This window comes from Stegostoma tigrinum, chromosome 6 (assembly GCF_030684315.1).
Source record: "Stegostoma tigrinum isolate sSteTig4 chromosome 6, sSteTig4.hap1, whole genome shotgun sequence".
Classification (NCBI taxonomy): domain Eukaryota; kingdom Metazoa; phylum Chordata; class Chondrichthyes; order Orectolobiformes; family Stegostomatidae; genus Stegostoma; species Stegostoma tigrinum.
In genome coordinates, this window is record NC_081359.1 from 69,199,698 (window position 1) to 69,217,273 (window position 17,576).

General features: G+C 43.4%; 2 protein-coding genes across 3 annotated transcripts in view; one reads left to right on the forward strand and one right to left on the reverse strand.

The window, feature by feature from the left end:
• Window positions 1-364: 364 nt before the first annotated feature.
• Window positions 365-16,208, reverse strand: msantd4 (Myb/SANT-like DNA-binding domain containing 4 with coiled-coils). Its single transcript, XM_048533401.2, has 3 exons — window positions 16,106-16,208; window positions 6,804-7,269; window positions 365-4,253 (listed from the first exon to the last, which is right to left on the reverse strand). Exons 2-3 carry the CDS (start codon window positions 7,266-7,268, stop codon window positions 3,654-3,656), a joined length of 1,065 nt encoding a protein of 354 aa, XP_048389358.1. The 5' UTR covers window position 7,269; window positions 16,106-16,208; the 3' UTR covers window positions 365-3,653.
• Window positions 16,209-16,310: 102 nt separating this feature from the next.
• aasdhppt (aminoadipate-semialdehyde dehydrogenase-phosphopantetheinyl transferase) overlaps window positions 16,311-17,576 on the forward strand; it is a 65,055-nt gene continuing 63,789 nt past the window's right edge. For both annotated transcript variants that reach the window (XM_059646627.1, XM_059646628.1), the window contains exon 1: window positions 16,311-16,526. In XM_059646627.1, the coding sequence (XP_059502610.1) occupies window positions 16,383-16,526 (144 nt within the window). In that variant the 5' untranslated portion in view covers window positions 16,311-16,382. The remainder of the gene's footprint in view (window positions 16,527-17,576) is intronic.

Genomic DNA, 17,576 nt, shown 5'->3' on the forward strand with positions numbered 1-17,576 from the left:
TTCTACAGATACAGGAAGTGGTCCAATTCTTCACTCAGAGCACATTTAAGCCTTTTTTTTGATTGAGCCAAGTTAGTGAGTAATGGCAAACTATTCTAACCGCTAAGGTACTGCAATTGAGTCCACTTAAAGCTGAGATGCACATTTTCCAACAGAGGATACTGATAGTCATGGTTCTGTTCCCAATTACTATTTCCCATCTCAAAACACTGGAATTAAGAAGCCAAGATAGTGGCACGCTGTTAATCTAGTAGACCCAATTTTAAGAGTGTAGAACGTTAATTGAACATATATTTCTCAGTTCAAACATTGCTAGGGGCGCTACAATTCCTCCCACCACCACCACCACCCCCCCCACCCCGCTCACACTGTACAAGTATTGCTCCTTGAGCAGCAAATCAGTAGTTTCATCCATTAGGCCACCAATGTCCAAACCAGGTTTGTTCAGGAGCCACATGGGTGTATACCATATCTTTGGAAGCACATCTTAAGATTAAAAGATCGCTTTCATAAAACTGCTTACAGCTCAAATTTATAACAATTGATCTTGGATTATTTGCCAATAAGGCAACAGTACAATGAAGAACCCTTTCTGAACCCATAGACTGACATAATCCAAAAAGTTAAATTGATAAATAACAAAAAGAACTGCATTGCCTAGGTTGCAAGAATTGGGCTACTCAGGATCGCCTGTTGCTGCAAGATTTATAAGATAAAAATCCACATCCACCAATTGGTTAGAATTCTTTCCCCAAATTGTGTTCCTTCATCTCCTGGAGACATGAACACATACTGTAGACCACAGACAATGGCTGCCCGCAACACTTCACTAGCATAGTCATTTTCCATTTGAGAACATAGAGAAGCACAGGCTGTTATGTGACTGGGGAGTGGGGGGCTTTCAGAGTGAATGAGTCCAATTCTCTGCTCAGGTGACTATTATACATGTACCAGTTTGAAATCTAGCAAACCTTCTTTCTTCTTCAACCCAGAAACACGAGGATCACTAGAAGTGTCCCAGAAATGGTAACGGTTGTATTAAGTTAACCCTGCACATGGCATTAACCTGAAACTATTCTGATTTATATGGCTCGGTTCCCCTTATTGCAAATTTCCTTGATAATACTTGATAAAGTTAGGGTTAAACAGTTTGGAAAGTCTATTGTGTATAATACTAGTACACATTTATGCATTTAAAAAACTATTTTAGACCATCCTAAATATTTGAATACTATTCCTACTAATAACTGGTGATTAAAGTCAAACATTCATCCTTTAAAAGAAACTATGATATTTTTCTAAATTACACATTTGGATCAGAAAGTAGAAATGCTTTGGACCACGAAACTTCCTTTAATTCACATTATTCCTAAAACTATATGTACACCATGTCAATACCTTGTAGTTGGATTATTTGTTTCCGTTTCTGATAGTTGACAGTTGTTACTGGACTAAAACTGCTTATTACAACATTATAAAAAAAATTACAGAATTTCAATAATCCAGGGGTATATCTGTAGAGTGCAGACTTTATCTTCACCAAGTCTTCCTGAAAGCATACATTCTAATTGGGAAAACCTTACCCTAGTGGTTACAGAAAAGTCAGTAAATTAATCAGTAAATACTCTGTAACTATTTACTGTAGTTAGTCCTGTAGTCGAAAATACTAAATCAAGAATTTTCTTTGCATTAGGTTAAAAAGCTGAATAGTGCAGCAGATTGAAATGTATACAGATGAAATGTAACAGAAGGAACTGTTAACAATCAGCCCTCAACTAACCCAAAACACAGTGTAATTTTTCAAATAATATGCAAGGATCTTTCACCCACTCTTCTACTTTCATATTGTGCAAATATACCGCATTAAAACTTACTGCACACTAACAACAAACTTGATTACTGAAGTGAGATCATCCCAGTACTGCAGACTAATGTCATTACAAATTATTTTTAGTTAACAGTTATATGTAAACAAAATTAATCATCAAAACTAGAGGTAGAGGTTGTGTATATTAGTTGTGGAGTGGCAATCGTATCAAATACAACACACTTTCCAGTGGAAGAGGCTGGGGAGTAAACAGAGTACAAGCCTCAGCCAAATCTTCTCTCCCTGACCCACAGAAACTAAAGCTACTTTTTCCTGTGGTTTCTCATCTGAAATCAGCAAATTAAAGCCATTTAGGTGTATTGTTCGAATACTCAACAAATTAACTCAGACATTTTTAAATAAACAGCTTTGAATTACTTGTTAATCACAGTTTCAAAAAAGTGTAGTAAGGCTACTGTTGGATTCTGTAACACCAGGCATTTAAAATAAAATTTTCCAATCTCATTTGACCGTATTGTAAAGAAAGATGAATTTTCTGTTTCTTTCATTGCCGCTGTTGCACTCTAGTGACAAGAACCAGCTAATACAGTGGAGTATAACAACCCATTTTCACTTCTGTGTGCAGGGGTTGAATCTATTTAGTGCACAGCAGATCAAAATCTTCCTAAAAGTAGTCACTTCTTCAGTAAAAGTGTTATCTTATAAGTAACAAATATGATCAAAGTTTTTTTGTATTTTAGCAGTACAAAACATTCTAGGCAACTGGGAATCATGCAATTAACAATTCCTGGGTGAAGTTTCAGGCATCAACTCAAAACCCAGATGCACCAATGATAATAAAAGGATTATTGAGGGTTTTTACACACACTAGCCTGAAAATTATATTAAAAAGATTATTGCACAAATTGCAAATTATTAGTGTACAATCAACTTGCAAGGAATTCTGTGGAGAAGTGAGTAGCACACTGTTTTTAAGCCAGAAGTACACGTCCCATCGAGGAGTTTATGGCCAAGGCAGGTACATTCACAACATGGCCAAAGAGATTTTAATACCAATCTGCAGAAGTTTTCCAGCATGTACCAATGGGAGGTGATAAGAATGGGTGAGATTTGTGGCCAAGCATGCGATGGGAAGAAATTTGGACCTTCTAGCATCACGATTAATGGCTCTGGGGTATAACATGCACGTGAAATTGCATGATACCACAGCAATTTAGAATTCTTGGATGTCTAAAATAGCTAATGGACTATGTGGATCAGATTGGTGCCAACAATACATGGTCTGATTCTTAGTTCCTCTGGGATGGATGCTTCCATGCCCTAACCATGATGGCGTTTGCAGCATGTGAGTCAGAATTGCTTTTGGGCAGTGAACCAAAGAAGGAAAATAAACCACTTTTAATAGAGTTGTTAAGACTCAGCACTGTCTTTGAGAGATTAATTATTAGAAGTTATTGTTCTTACGGCTAAAAATGTCTTTTCATTAAATAAATTCTAGTAACAGTTCAACCGAAACGAACACCATCAAAATTAACATCTAAATTAACATTTTATATCTTGCACAGCAGACATATTTTAAATAATTTGAATTTCAAAGGGAAAATTTAATATTAAAAGTAAGATGTCTGTATGTCTGGAAGTGTTGACAAAATTCGAGGTAAAATTTGCAACCAAATCTGAGAAAACACGCTATTATGCACAGATAAAAAATATATAAGTTGCATTCATAGATTGTGGGAAAGTAATGGCTGATAAATTTTCAAAGAAAGGACAACTTAGTTTACATTAGTGTGAGTTAAAAATAAAAATGATCCAATAAGTGGAATCATTGTTTTTGGCAATCTTTTTGTAACTGCAAACGTTCTCTTTCAAGTTGCAGTCGTTCTTTCTCTATTTGCAGCTTTTCAGACTCAATATTCAAGAACTGCAGTCTTTCTTTCTTTAAATGCAAACGTTCTCTCTCCAATTTCAACCTTTCTGCTTCGATATCCACTGACTTTAAATTTGTTCTTTCAGTCAATGAGTCACATTCCTTCACTGGTGGTAACTTGTGGGGTTGCAAAGTCAATAGCTTCAACTTCTCTCTCTTGATGTGCAAGCGTTCTTTTTCTAGCTGTAAGCGTTCCTTGTCCAGCTGCAGGCGTTCATTTTCAATATCTAAGTAACGCAGCTTTTCTTTTTCAATAAGCAAGCGCTCTTTTTCCACCTGTAGTCTTTCAGATTCAAGGGCTACGCGTTGTTTTTCCAACTCTAAACGCTGTTTCTCTACAAAGAAGACTGCATGAGAATTGCAATTCTCCACTGCAGGTTGATCAGAGCTTGAAGAGCATCCTTCCGCCTCTGAATAATTGTCAATTACTTCTAGCGGTCGAACAGTAGGAAATGGACTTGTGAGTACACTGGGTTCTTCAGCCACATTTCTAAACTGTTGAAACAAAAAAAAATGCTAACAAGTTCCCACGGCATTGCTGAGAGTCAGATAATGCACGTTCCATGGCTGAGCTGTGGAAGTGGAAAAGATATGTATATCATTGTGAAAAGAATTAAGAAAGGAATTTTTGTGCGGTATTTCCCAAAGGGAAATTTAGCTATTTCTGAATGATTCCTTGAATGCGTAATTTATTTTATTGCATATTTATTTATAAATATTTAAGTTACTAAATAAATCATTATGCAGAATATAGGAAAGCAGCTCTTTACCATCCATCTCTTCAGTGCAAGCTTTTTTTATAGCAAAAGTAAGAAAGAGATAAAATGACATGCTCATTTTACTTCCTTCCTTCCTTCTTTAAAAAGTATCACTGCAACACAATGTTGTGAAACTTGAAAGTGTTCAGAAAGACTTACAAAACGGTGTTGCCAGGGTTGGAGGGTATGAGCTATAGGGAGAGGCTGAATAGACTAGGGTTACCTTTCATGGAGCATCAGAGGTTGAGGGCTGACCTTATAGAGGTTTATAAAATCATGAAGGGTATGGATAAGGTGAATAGTCAAGGTCTTTTTCACAGGGTAGGGAATCCAAAATTAGAGGACATAGGTTTAAGGTGAGAGGGGAAAAATTTAATTCAGCCACAGAGGACAATGTTTTTCATGCAGAGCGTGATGCACGTATGGAACAAGCTGCCAGAGGAGGTGGTGGAGGTGCGTACAACATTTAAAAGCATCTGGATGGTACATAAACAGGAAGGGTTTAAACAGATATGGGCCAAATGCTGGCAAATGGAACTAGATTAATTTAGGATATCTGGTTGGCAAGGCCAAGTTGGACTGAAGGGTCTGCTTCCATGTTTTACATCTCTATGATTCTATGACTCTAAGTCCTTACTAAAGCTCAAAGATTCTGTGAAACAGATAATCTGAATTACAAATTTTTATTTCAAATTTCCCCCAACTTGAATAATGACATAATGTTGCCACAAGTTCTGTGCAGTTTCCCTAAATGAACATGCATTGATTTTGACTTCTCATCATAACAAATAAAAAACATTTAGATAAAATTCTCACTTTGAAATTTGACATTGTTTAAAGCTTTATTGATCACACATGCTTTGCACTTGGAAAAGAGCTCCACATATCCCCCCTTCACAGCTAGTTTGCAGTTAGAGACAAACGTTGCAACGGGCAGACAAGTAAAGGCTAAGTACGTCAGATACGTGATATCTGAAATAAAAGCAAAATGTACTTTTATATTTGAAACATTAACTTCATTTTTGTTTCCACACAAGCTGCCAGACCTGCTGAGTTTTTGTCATGAAGGGCAGGTTGGGTATCATGTTGCAGCTTCTAAAATCAGACTTGTAAACTGATACATTAACTGCTCACCTAAAGTTGAAGTACTGCAAGAACAAAGTCCACTTCATGCTCGTATACATTGGGTGCTAACATCTCAATATATAAAATTGAAAATTTTCATCCTCACAATTAAAATCTTACTTAATCTTATCTTTGCAAACTCCAACATGTCAGTGCTGCTGCCTTAACTAATGTCTGTAGCTCTAACTTTTTGTGTATTGCCTCCATGTGTTTAGGAACAGTACTAGGCCGTTCAGTTCCTCAAGTCGATTCCATCGTTATTACATGATGACTGATCTATGTCTCTACTACATTTGGTTCCTTTGCTTCACAATCTTGGATATATTCATCCAATAGAAATCTGATGCTCTTTAGCCTGGAAAGTTTTAATTGACCTAGCACCACTTCCTACAAGGAGAGTAAATTCCAGCCATCCACTCATTTTTGTGAAAGAAGGGCTTCCTGACTTCTTTCCTAAATGGCCTAAATTTAGGTTTAAGAATGTATCCTTTTGTTCTGGATCTTCCAGTCAGGAAATAGTATCCAAGTTATTAAATAATTTTATAACTTTAAGCATCTCAATTAGATTGCCCCTCCATCTTATAAATTAAAGGGAATAAACGCCAAGTTTATGCAACGAATATTTGGACATCTAGGTTCTACACTATAGAACTGTCTCCCTAAGTCTGCCATCCTTCTTTTAACAACCTGTTAAGAAACTATTTGCTGTTTAAAATTTTAGTTAGTTCTCTTAATACTTCCTTTATCGGCTTCACACCCATTTCCTCACTGCAACTGCAAGTATTCATTATAATTGCTGCCAACTGTAAAACTAACATGAAGATTGTTGGATGGGTGGTTTCCTCTGCATAGGCGCTAGATTTTTCTAATGGCATGTAGAAGATATAACAAATGTGCAAGAATGCTTGGAATATAACTGAAACAGGTAACTTCTAGTTTATGGCTTGCTGGTCAACAATGGCACACTTGCTGATACATGTACAGTCAGCTATGGACTAGAGTCTGACTTCCATACTCAATATGAATTGTAGGCAAATGTTTGTATCATACAACTTACGACAGTGCTTCTCCTTAAAATTCCTGAAGAGGGCGCACATTTGCCAGAAACCTAACCATCTTCACCTGCCTTCTTAGATCATTCTCAAAAAGTTAATGACCAAACCTCTGTATGTTGCAGTCCCAGTTCCTCCTCTTCTTCCACGTGATCATCACCATCTTCCACTTTAACTACACAAACAGGTCTACTGGGTTCATCAATCAAGAATGAATCGTCAAACTTACAAGATGTTTCACCATTGACAGCACTGTGATTAAAACCATGTATTGAAGTCGGACTACAGTCAGTCATCATAGCTTCCATCCTATCCAAGCATTCTCCTCTCTTCTTCAAGTAGCACTTTAAATCAGTATATTTCTTCTTCACTTCATATGCAGTGCGTTGTTCACCACCACTTGCAGCACTGACTTTTTCAGCTATCTCCTTCCAAGCCATCCATTTTAACTCATTGGTTATTGCATCATGTTGTTGGGTATAAATTATATCTCTTCTGTCCTCCACTTCCTTCAACAAGGTTTCAGTTTCTTTCATTGTAAAATTGCTTTTCCTCTTCCTCTTGAACTGTTTCATTCTGAAAACATATTTTAAAAATACACAATTTTATCACAGAAATGAATTTATTTTTTAAAATTGTTAAAACTCCATATGAAGGGAAGAAGACTTGTACAAGGCATACAATTTGATAGACTAGGTAAAAAAGTTTTGCAAATGTTAACCAACTTTATGGAACCATGAACATCAGTAGGATTTCTCCAGCTCCTTGCAACAATGTCATTCCTTTGAACTGGAAAGCATCAACCTCTCTGGGTATCATCTCAAACAGATTCAGAACATGTACAAATTGGTCATCCCAATTGAACCTGAGCTTACTTCCAGAACCAAAATCTACGTTTTGCATCCCAAGCCTCCACTTCTCTAATACCTTTTAATAACAAAGAATATGAAAAAGGACAGGAAATGGAAAACAGATCCAAACAGTCTACCTTATACTCTTCCTGTGTAGCTTCTGCACATCGCCTCACCATTCATTTCTATGCATCAACCCCTCCAAAAACATGACAGTCCAAGTGTTCATCTGCATTATGGCCTTCTCAAAGTCACACTACTTTCTGATTCCCCAACATGATGTTTTCAACACTTCCATGAGTTTTCCCTGAACTATCTTAGTGATCCTGCATGCATGCTCCCTTAGTTAGCATAGTTGTTGTTCAACCATTGCAGCAAAGCATTTATTCAGCTATTGTCTTCTCTGCATTTTAGTTCCATAGGTAAAAACAAAGATTTTGACAACTATATTTTTAGACTGCATTAAGATGTTTTATTATGTTAATAATGAATTTCCAACAGTATGTTGAGTTCTTTGTCTAAAACCATGCAGTAAAAGTCTACCCTTAAGTTTGAGGGTATCAATTTCCGGATTCTCTCTGCCAACTTATCAGGCTTAGAGATGTCCCCACCAGTTACATTCTCAGCAGTTCATTCCCGTCCAAAGTCCTTTTGCACTTGTGGAACAGCAGTTTGTAGTATTTATTAGCACAGTTTACCTTGAACAGGCTTTTACCTTTGTGGAGCATACTGGTCAGATTTGGTTAAATCCTCGCTACATCAAACATATATTGTTACAGTACCAAAACTCTGAATTATTTAATAAATTATTTTTATTTTTAAAAAATGGTCTACTCAAAATCCATCTGTCTTCTAACTAGGATGCTATCGAAAAAATACATTCTTTTCTGCAAGAAAGATGCTTGCAATCAGTCTTGTATGACAATTCCTTACTATGTTGCTGTGAAATGATGAGAAGTAGAAGAGGAGGAAAATATTTTTCCAGGCAAAAAAAAGGTAATCTTGGAAATTGTCAGATGTGAAATAAACATCAGATCTTTGTTGAAAAATGCTGAAATTGAGCAACACTAGCCTCAGCCTGATTAGTTGTCAAGGTTGGTGGTACTGGTCAAGGTTGGTGGTGACAATGTTACCAATAGGATAAGTTCAAATTTGTCAATGTTGAATGAAATGAAGTGGTGGATTATGCATGGCTTGATGCCTAACAACGAGATGGGCTCAAACCAGTAGTGGAGATAGGGCTGGTAACCTGTTTCAATCTAAGCCAATTCAAAGAATTATCATAAAAAAGATTCACATTAGTTAAAGCCACACAACTGAAATGGTAAGAAATTCACCAAATTGATTATATTCTTAAACAATTAAGACTTTTAGTCCTGAAAAAGCTGAGGGAGACAAAGGTGAAGGCCATTCTTCTACACTATGTATACACGGCAATATTGTCTGCTAAATCCAGCATACCAAGTTCACGAAATTCTTTATCCCAAACTATATGATGCAAACATGAATGCACTTCAAAGGTTTATTCACTGTAAAAACAGAAACAGCCCAAAGTTGTCGAAGGTGCTACATGAATGCTTGGAAATTTAAACTGGATATACATGAAAACGGGTATGGGGATTGTAGTGCACAATAAACCTGAATCGGTAATACACACAGAATCCCTACCCTATGTAGTTCGCTTATTTGAATAATCTCTGCATCTGCTAGAGGCTCACATAGAGCAGGGACAGCTAGCAGGCTGGGGGCACATGTGGGGCGGGGACGGCTAGCACGCTGGAGGGTCGTGTGGAGCGGGGACAGCCAGTGCGCTGGAGGGTCGCGCGAAGCGGGAGGCAGCCAGTGTACTAGGGGTTCGCATGGAGTGAGGCGGCCGGTGCACTGGGAGACCTGAGAGATGGGGGAATGGCCAGTGGGCTGGATGCTCAAGCAGAGCAGAGATGGCCAGCAGGCTGGGAGGCCCGAGCGTACTGGAAGGTACTTGGTCTGGGGACTGGAGCAGGCAGTCAGCAGCTTGCGAGCACAGGGAGACCACGTATAGAAGTCCCCTGTGCTGAAGAACTGCATGTTTATCCTTTTAACTTTATTCTCATTTTTCTCACTTATATTATGAACATGTCTATGTAATGTAACTTTTCTCTATTTCTGTATTTTGTATCTGATATCTGTATCTAGGTACCTTGTACTTAAGATGACACTAGATGCGGCGGCATTGTAAATTTTTCACTGTATCCCTGTACTTCTGTGCTTGAGTACATGTGACAATAAAGGATATATTAAAGGAGTCGCATGGTGGGGAAATCGGTAAAGAACCAAAATTGTGAGTGGCTAGCTCCACTTGAGACTAGGCTATACCTTTTAAAGATGTTTTGACACTGTAATATAGCGATTATTTCATTTGATTTATGTTGAAAGATCCCTGGTTTGATATTAAAACTCATCGGGTGTGCTCCACCATTCGATCATGACTGATTTGTCACTTAACCCCATTCTCCTGCCTTCTCCCCATAACCCTTGATCCCCTCACTAATCAAGGACCAATCTATCTTTTTTAAATGCACTCAACGACTTGGCATCAACAACCTCCTGCAACAATGAGTTCCACAGATTCACCATTCTCTGGTTAAAAAAAAATCCCCCTCATCTCAGTTCTAAAGGGTGGTTCCTTCACTCTGAAGCTGTAGTCTTGGGTTCTCGTCTTTCCTACTGGTGGAAACATTATCTCCATGTCCACTCTATCCAAGTCCCTCAGTATTTTCTAAGTTTCAATGAGAACCCCCTTCATCCTTCTAAATTTCATCCAATACAGACCAGGAGTCCTCAACCACTCCTCATATCACAAGCCCTTCATTCCAGGGATCATCTTCTGGGCTCCCTCCGATGCCAGCATATTCATCCTTCGGCACACTGCCCAATACTAATCACAATATTCCTCACGTTGCTCGGGACACAGATTCAAATCCTACGTTGGGCAACTGTCTGTGTGGAGTTTGCACATTTTCCCTGTGTCTGTTGATTTTCTTCCATATGCACTGGTTTCCTCCCACAGTCCAAAGATGTGCAGGTTAGGCAAATCGGCTGGCCTAAAGTGCCCCATATTGTTCAGGGTTGGGCAGATTATGTGGATTAGTTATGGTAAATGGAGCGTTACAGGGAGAGGGCGGGTCTGGGTGGGATACCTTTTGGTGTGTTGGTGCAAACTCAATGGGCTGAAAGAATCCCTACAGTGTATATAGGGGTCAATGATTCTGCAGCAGCATCATGAGCCACGTCAACAAGCAGCCCTGTTGCGAGGCAGCCATCCGTTAATTTACCACGGTAGCTCAAATGCAGCTGACACAGCGTACTGCTGCAAAATTAAACATTGTGACTGATGTCAGGATACCAGGCATTAACCTGGACAATTCTCTGCCAATGGTAAAATAGCAGTTGTACTTTAAGGAATTAGAATCACTTTCATTTCTATTATGAAGTAGCAATAACATGCAGTGCTCTCAAAGTGTAGTGCCTGCTGTCAAAGCACTCTGCATGTGTCAAGACACTAGGCAAAACCTACAAACCTAGTAAAGTGAGCTCCTTTGAGTGAAACTGGACAGCAAAATGAAATGCTGTAATTATCTCCACGTCCAGCTAGCGAGAGGATAACCAACCACAGTTTAGCCATCCAGAAATGGCAAATGTTTAAGAAAAAGTTCATGCCTCACAGCAGATATGTATCCCAATGACAAAAGAAGATTCTAGGAAGGGACAAGTCCACCATGCTTAATTGGGGAAGTTAAGTATAGTATTGAATTGAAAGGAGGAAACAATAAAGTGACATGTATTAGTGGTAAACAAGAGAATTGGAAAAGTTCTAAAAAACAATAGTTGACCAAAAAATAAAGAAAGAACGTCTTTTTTGAGGATAAATGAACAATTAATATAAATAGAGACAACAACAGAAACCTAAACATATAAATAGAAAGCGGGACGTAACACCAGCGCTTCACCGGAGGCTCACCGATGATGTTACCTAGAGTGGTGACGAAACGTCTGAAAATGAACCTTCCAGCTCAGCGAGCAAACTTACATCCACACCAACAGTTTCTTTAAATGTATAAAAAGGAAAAGAGAGGCCAAAGTGAGCATTAGTCCTCATAAAATGAGGCTGGCAAGTAAATTGAGGAACCAGTAAACTGCAGAAGAGTTAAATAAGTACTTTGTGGCAGTCTTCATCGTAGGAAAAACTAAAATGTAAAAAAAACTAAATTACTGAGGAGCAAAAAAAGGGAAAACAAAATAAGAACAGCTATCACTAGAGAAAAAGTACTAGAAAAACAACAGGGCTGAAGACTGACAAGACCTAGGGCTTGATGGGATGCACCCTAGGATATTAAAGAAAGTATCTACAGAGCTAATAAAAGAACTGTACTAATCTTCAAAGCAATTCTAACATTCTGGAAAAGTCACAGAAAACTGGAAAATTACCAACGAAACAAACTTATTTAAGAAGGATGATTATAGGCCAGTAAGTTTAAAATCTGACATTGGGAATATGTTACAGTCTTTTATAAAACATCTAACAGAAGAGTGATTAGAAATACATAATGCCCATGGCATCAGGGGAATAAATTAGCAAGGACGGAGGATTGGCTAATTCATTGAAGACAGAGAGTCAGAAAAAGGGCACACTTTGAAAACAGCAACCAATAGTGGAGTGCTAGAATGCATCAGTGTAGGAGCCGCAAATATTTAATATATCTATTAATGACCTGGTAAATGGAAGAAAATGCCATTGTCAGCAAGTCTGCAAATGATGTAAAAATAGTTGAGCAGGCAAGTGGTAATGATGACAAAAGATTCGACAGTGGATACAGAAAGGTTAAGTGAGAGGGTAAAAATAATCACAGACATAGTGAAGTAAAATACAAGGTTAGGTACTTCCTCCAAAATTCAGCAGGCAGAAGGCACACTGCCGGGATTTAGCAAGGATTGGGCATAATGCCGGGATTTAGCAGGGAAAGGGCATACTGCTGGGATTCAACAGGAAGAGGACACACTGCCAGGATTCAGCATAGAATGGGAACACTGCTGGTATACAGCTGGGTCAGGGCACACTGCCAGGATTCAGCAGCGAAAGGGCACACTCCCATAATTCAGCAAGGGCAAGGCACACTGCTGATATTCAGCAAGGACAGGGCACACCACTGGAATTCAGCAGGGAGAGAGCATGCTGCCGGGATTCAGCAGGGAAAGGGCAGATTGCCGGCATTCAATCGGGACAGTCAGCATTCCGTAGGAAGACAGTACAGTGCCAGGATTCAGTGGGGAGATGGCACATGGCCGGGATTCAGCAGGGAGAGGGCACCCAGCCAGGATTTAGCAGGGAGAAGGCACACTGCCGGGATTCAGCAGGGAGAGGGTACACTGCCGGGATTCAGCAGGGAGAGGGTACACTGCCGGGATTCAGAAGAGAGAGGGTACACTGCCGGGATTCAGAAGAGAGAGGGCACCCAGCCAGGATTCAGCAGGGAGAAGGCACACTGCCGGGATTCAGCAGGGAGAGGGTACACTGCCGGGATTCAGAAGAGAGAGGGTACACTGCCAGGATTCAGAAGAGAGAGGACACACTGCCAGGATTTAGCAGGGAGAGGGCACACTGCCGAGATTCAGAAAGGAGAAGGCACACTGCCGGGATTCAGAAGGGAGTGGGCACACTGCCGAGATTCAGAAGGGAGTGGGCACACTGCCGAGATTCAGAAGGGAGAGGGCACACTGCGGGGATTCAGAAGGGAGAGGGCACACTGCCGAGATTCAGAAGGGAGAGGGCACACTGCGGGGATTCAGAAGGGAGAGGGCACACTGCGGGGATTCAGAAGGGAGAGGGCACACTGCCGGGATTCAGAAGGGAGAGGGCACACTGCCGGGATTCAGAAGGGAGAGGGCACACTGCCGAGATTCAGAAGGGAGAAGGCACACTGCCGAGATTCAGAAGGTAGAGGGTGCACTGCCGGGATTCAGAAGGGAGAGGGTGCACTGCCGGGATTCAGAAGGGAGAGGGCGCACTGCCGGGATTCAGAAGGGAGAGGGCGCACTGCCGGGATTCAGAAGGGAGAGGGCGCACCGCCAGGATTCAGAAGGGAGAGAGCACACTGCCGGGACTCAGAAGGGAGAGGGTGCACTGCCAGGATTCAGAAGGGAGAGGGCACACTGCCTGGATTCAGAAGGGAGAGGGCGCACTGCCGGGATTCAGAAGGGAGAGGGCGCACTGCCCGGATTCAGAAGGGAGAGGGCGCACTGCCTGGATTCAGAAGGGAGAGGGTGCACTGCCGGGATTCAGAAGGGAGAGGGCGCACTGCCGGGATTCAGAAGGGAGAGGGTGCACTGCCAGGATTCAGCAGGGAGAGGGTACACTGCCAGGATTCAGCAGGGAGAGGGCGCACCGCCAGGATTCAGAAGGGAGAGAGCACACTGCCGGGATTCAGAAGGGAGAGGGTGCACTGCCGGGATTCAGAAGGGAGAGGTCGCACCGCCAGGATTCAGAAGGGAGAGAGCACACTGCCGGGATTCAGAAGGGAGAGGGTGCACTGCCTGGATTCAGAAGGGAGAGGGCACACTGCCTGGATTCAGAAGGGAGAGGGTGCACTGCCGGGATTCAGAAGGGAGAGGGTGCACTGCCGAGATTCAGAAGGGAGAGGGTGCACTGCCGGGATTCAGAAGGGAGAGGGTGCACTGCCGGGATTCAGAAGGGAGAGGGTGCACTGGCGGGATTCAGAAGGGAGAGGGCGCACCGCCAGGATTCAGCAGGGAGAGGGCGCACTGCCTGGATTCAGAAGGGAGAGGGTGCACTGCCGGGATTCAGAAGGGAGAGGGCGCACTGCCGGGATTCAGAAGGGAGAGAGCACACTGCCGGGATTCAGAAGGGAGAGGGTGCACTGCCAGGATTCAGCAGGGAGAGGGTGCACTGCCAGGATTCAGAAGGGAGAGGGTGCACTGCCGGGATTCAGAAGGGAGAGGGTGCACTGCCTGGATTCGGAAGGGAGAGGGTGCACTGGCGGGATTCAGAAGGGAGAGGGCGCACTGCCAGGATTCAGAAGGGAGAGGGTGCACTGCCGGGATTCAGAAGGGAGAGGGTGCACTGCCTGGATTCGGAAGGGAGAGGGTGCACTGGCGGGATTCAGAAGGGAGAGGGCGCACCGCCAGGATTCGGAAGGGAGAGAGCACACTGCCTGGATTCAGAAGGGAGAGGGTGCACTGCCGGGATTCAGAAGTGAGAGGCTGCACTGCCAGGATTCAGAAGGGAGAGGGTGCACTGGCGGGATTCAGACGGGAGAGGGCGCACCGCCAGGATTCAGAAGGGAGAGAGCACACTGCCGGGATTCAGAAGGGAGAGGGTGCACTGCCTGGATTCAGAAGGGAGAGGGCACACTGCCTGGATTCAGAAGGGAGAGGGTGCACTGCCAGGATTCAGAAGGGAGAGGGTGCACTGCCAGGATTCAGAAGGGAGAGGGTGCACTGCCGGGATTCAGAAGGGAGAGGGTGCACTGCCTGGATTCAGAAGGGAGAGGGTGCACTGGCGGGATTCAGAAGGGAGAGGGTGCACTGCCGGGATTCAGAAGGGAGAGAGCACACTGCCGGGATTCAGAAGGGAGAGGGCGCACCGCCAGGATTCAACAGGGAGAGGGCGCACCGCCAGGATTCAGCAGGGAGAGGGCGCACCGCCAGGATTCAGCAGGGAGAGGGCACACTGCCGGGACTCAGAAGGGTGAGGGTGCACTGCCGGGACTCAGAAGGGAGAGGGTGCACTGCCGGGACTCAGAAGGGAGAGGGTGCACTGCCGGGATTCAGAAGAGAGAGGGCGCACTGCCGGGATTCAGAAGAGAGAGGGCACACTGCCAGGATTCAGAAGGGAGAGGGCACACTGCCTGGATTCAGCAGGGAGAGGGCACACTGCCGGGATTCAGAAGGGAGAGGGCACACTGCCTGGATTCAGCAGGGAGAGGGCACACTGCCGGGATTCAGCAGGGAGAGGGCACACTGCCGGGATTCAGCAGCGAGAGGGCTCACTGCCGGGATTCAGAAGGGAGAGGGCACACTGCCTGGATTCAGCAGGGAGAGGGCACACTGCCGGGATTCAGAAGGGAGAGGGCACACTGCCTGGATTCAGAAGGGAGAGGGCACACTGCCGGGATTCTGAAGGGAGAGGGCACACTGCCGGGATTCAGAAGGGAGAGGGCACACTGCCTGGATTCAGCAGGGAGAGGGCACACTGCCGGGATTCAGAAGGGAGAGGGCACACTGCCTGGATTCAGCAGGGAGAGGGCACACTGCCGGGATTCAGCAGCGAGAGGGCTCACTGCCGGGATTCAGCAGCGAGAGGGCTCACTGCCGGGATTCAGCAGAAAGAGTGCACATCACATTGTCAACGGAAAGGGTAATTAATAAACTCCCTAATGAAGGCCAAAACAGTAAACAAATCGTTAAAAAGGAACTGTACTAAGTTCATCAATGCAAGTTGCAGGTATACGCAATATTAACAAAAGAAAGAGTGCATGCAGAAAGGACAACATGAGGATAGTAACCTGCCGTTATGATGGTGGCCTCCACGTTCCCAATACAAAGAACCCAACACCGCAACGGAGCATGCGCTCGGCCCCTGGACACCCACACATCCGCTCTGGCGATTGGCTATTCTCCCGAGTCAGTCACGGCGCTACCCTGCCTTCTGGCCCAACTCCCAATCTGATTGGTCCTTCCTCCTTCCGGTGCAGAGGTTACAGGGTCGTGTCCTGACACCTGGCCCGAGCTCCGATTGCTGCGGTGACGAAGCCATGGAAGCCAGCCCAGAGTAACCACAGGATGGAGGGGCTCCGCTGGGCTTTCGGCTGTGGCTTTTGGCAACCGACTCGTCACGAGTGGTTACTGGCGGCTCGCTGTGTGCAGGCCGAGGAGAGGGAGCGCATTGGCGCGTTTGTCTTTGCAAGAGACGCCAAGGCCGCCATGGTAACGAGCTGGGTGCAAGTGTGCGGGCAATGCCGACCCTGCTCCAGACGATGCTGGGGTGGGGGTGGTGAGATTCCTGTGGACGTAGTGTGACTGGCTTAAGGGAAAGGGCTGAGAAAAACTGGCGTGGGAGCGTTTATAGAGTAACTGGTGTTCGGGCAGTACCTGCAGAGATGTGCAGCTACGTGCTGCTCATAGGTGATCAACAGCGCTTCAGGCAAAGGGGGATCCGGCTCGAAGGGACAGGTAGCACAGGAAGAAGCCCAGACTCGAGAATGAACTCCAGACGAGCAACGTCCCGATATCATACAACTGTCTCAGGATAGCAAAGGACAGCTGCCACAATTAGGGGATGGTTCTAGAAAGTCCACTGTAATGTATTGGTTTCAGACCAATAGCCAACCTGCATGCCCTCCAGTAAGATCTGCCATTGAAATAGTTGCACGCTGGAAGTGATTGATGATTGATTTACAGTACATATGGGCATCCAAATCAAGGATAAGTGTAGCTCACTCAGTCCTCCCAGCTTGTTCTGTCATTCTGTAAGATCACAACTCCTTTCCAACCCTGATAACCCTCCAACTCCCCTTCTTTATCAAGAAGCTGCCTACCTCTATCTTATAAATATTAAAAGATACTGCTTTTACTGTCTTCTGAGAAACAGATTTCCAAAGACTCATGATCTGATTGTGGCACAAGAAGAAACATCCTCCCCGCATTCAATTTGCCAAGATCCCTGAGGAAGTTTGTTTAAATGAGATTACCCCTTATTTTCATAAACCCAAGCAGATACAAGCCTTGCTTGTCTAATTGTTCTTCCAAAAACAGACTCTGCTTGTGTCTGCTTGAATTTAGAAAAATAAAAAGTGACTTGCTTGAAACACATTAGAGTCTGAGAGACTATGATAAGTAAATGTGAAGAAGATGTTTCAGCTTTTGGGAGAATTAGTTTCAAAATTAGAGTTGCCCATTTAAGACAAATTTTTTCCTCACAGGAGCGGGTGAGTCTTTGGAATGCATTTTCTCAAAAGACAATGGATGCAGAGCCTG

What these genes read in the sequence shown, in the direction of transcription:
- msantd4 (XM_048533401.2), bottom strand. Translation starts at nt 7,268, where the DNA reads ATGAAACAGTTCAAGAGGAAGAGGAAAAGCAATTTTACAATGAAAGAA. An exon ending in TGGGACTGCAACATACAGAG is followed by an intron (nt 4,254 to 6,803) that starts GTTTGGTCATTA and finishes TTGTTTCAACAG; the next exon opens with TTTAGAAATGTGGCTGAAGA.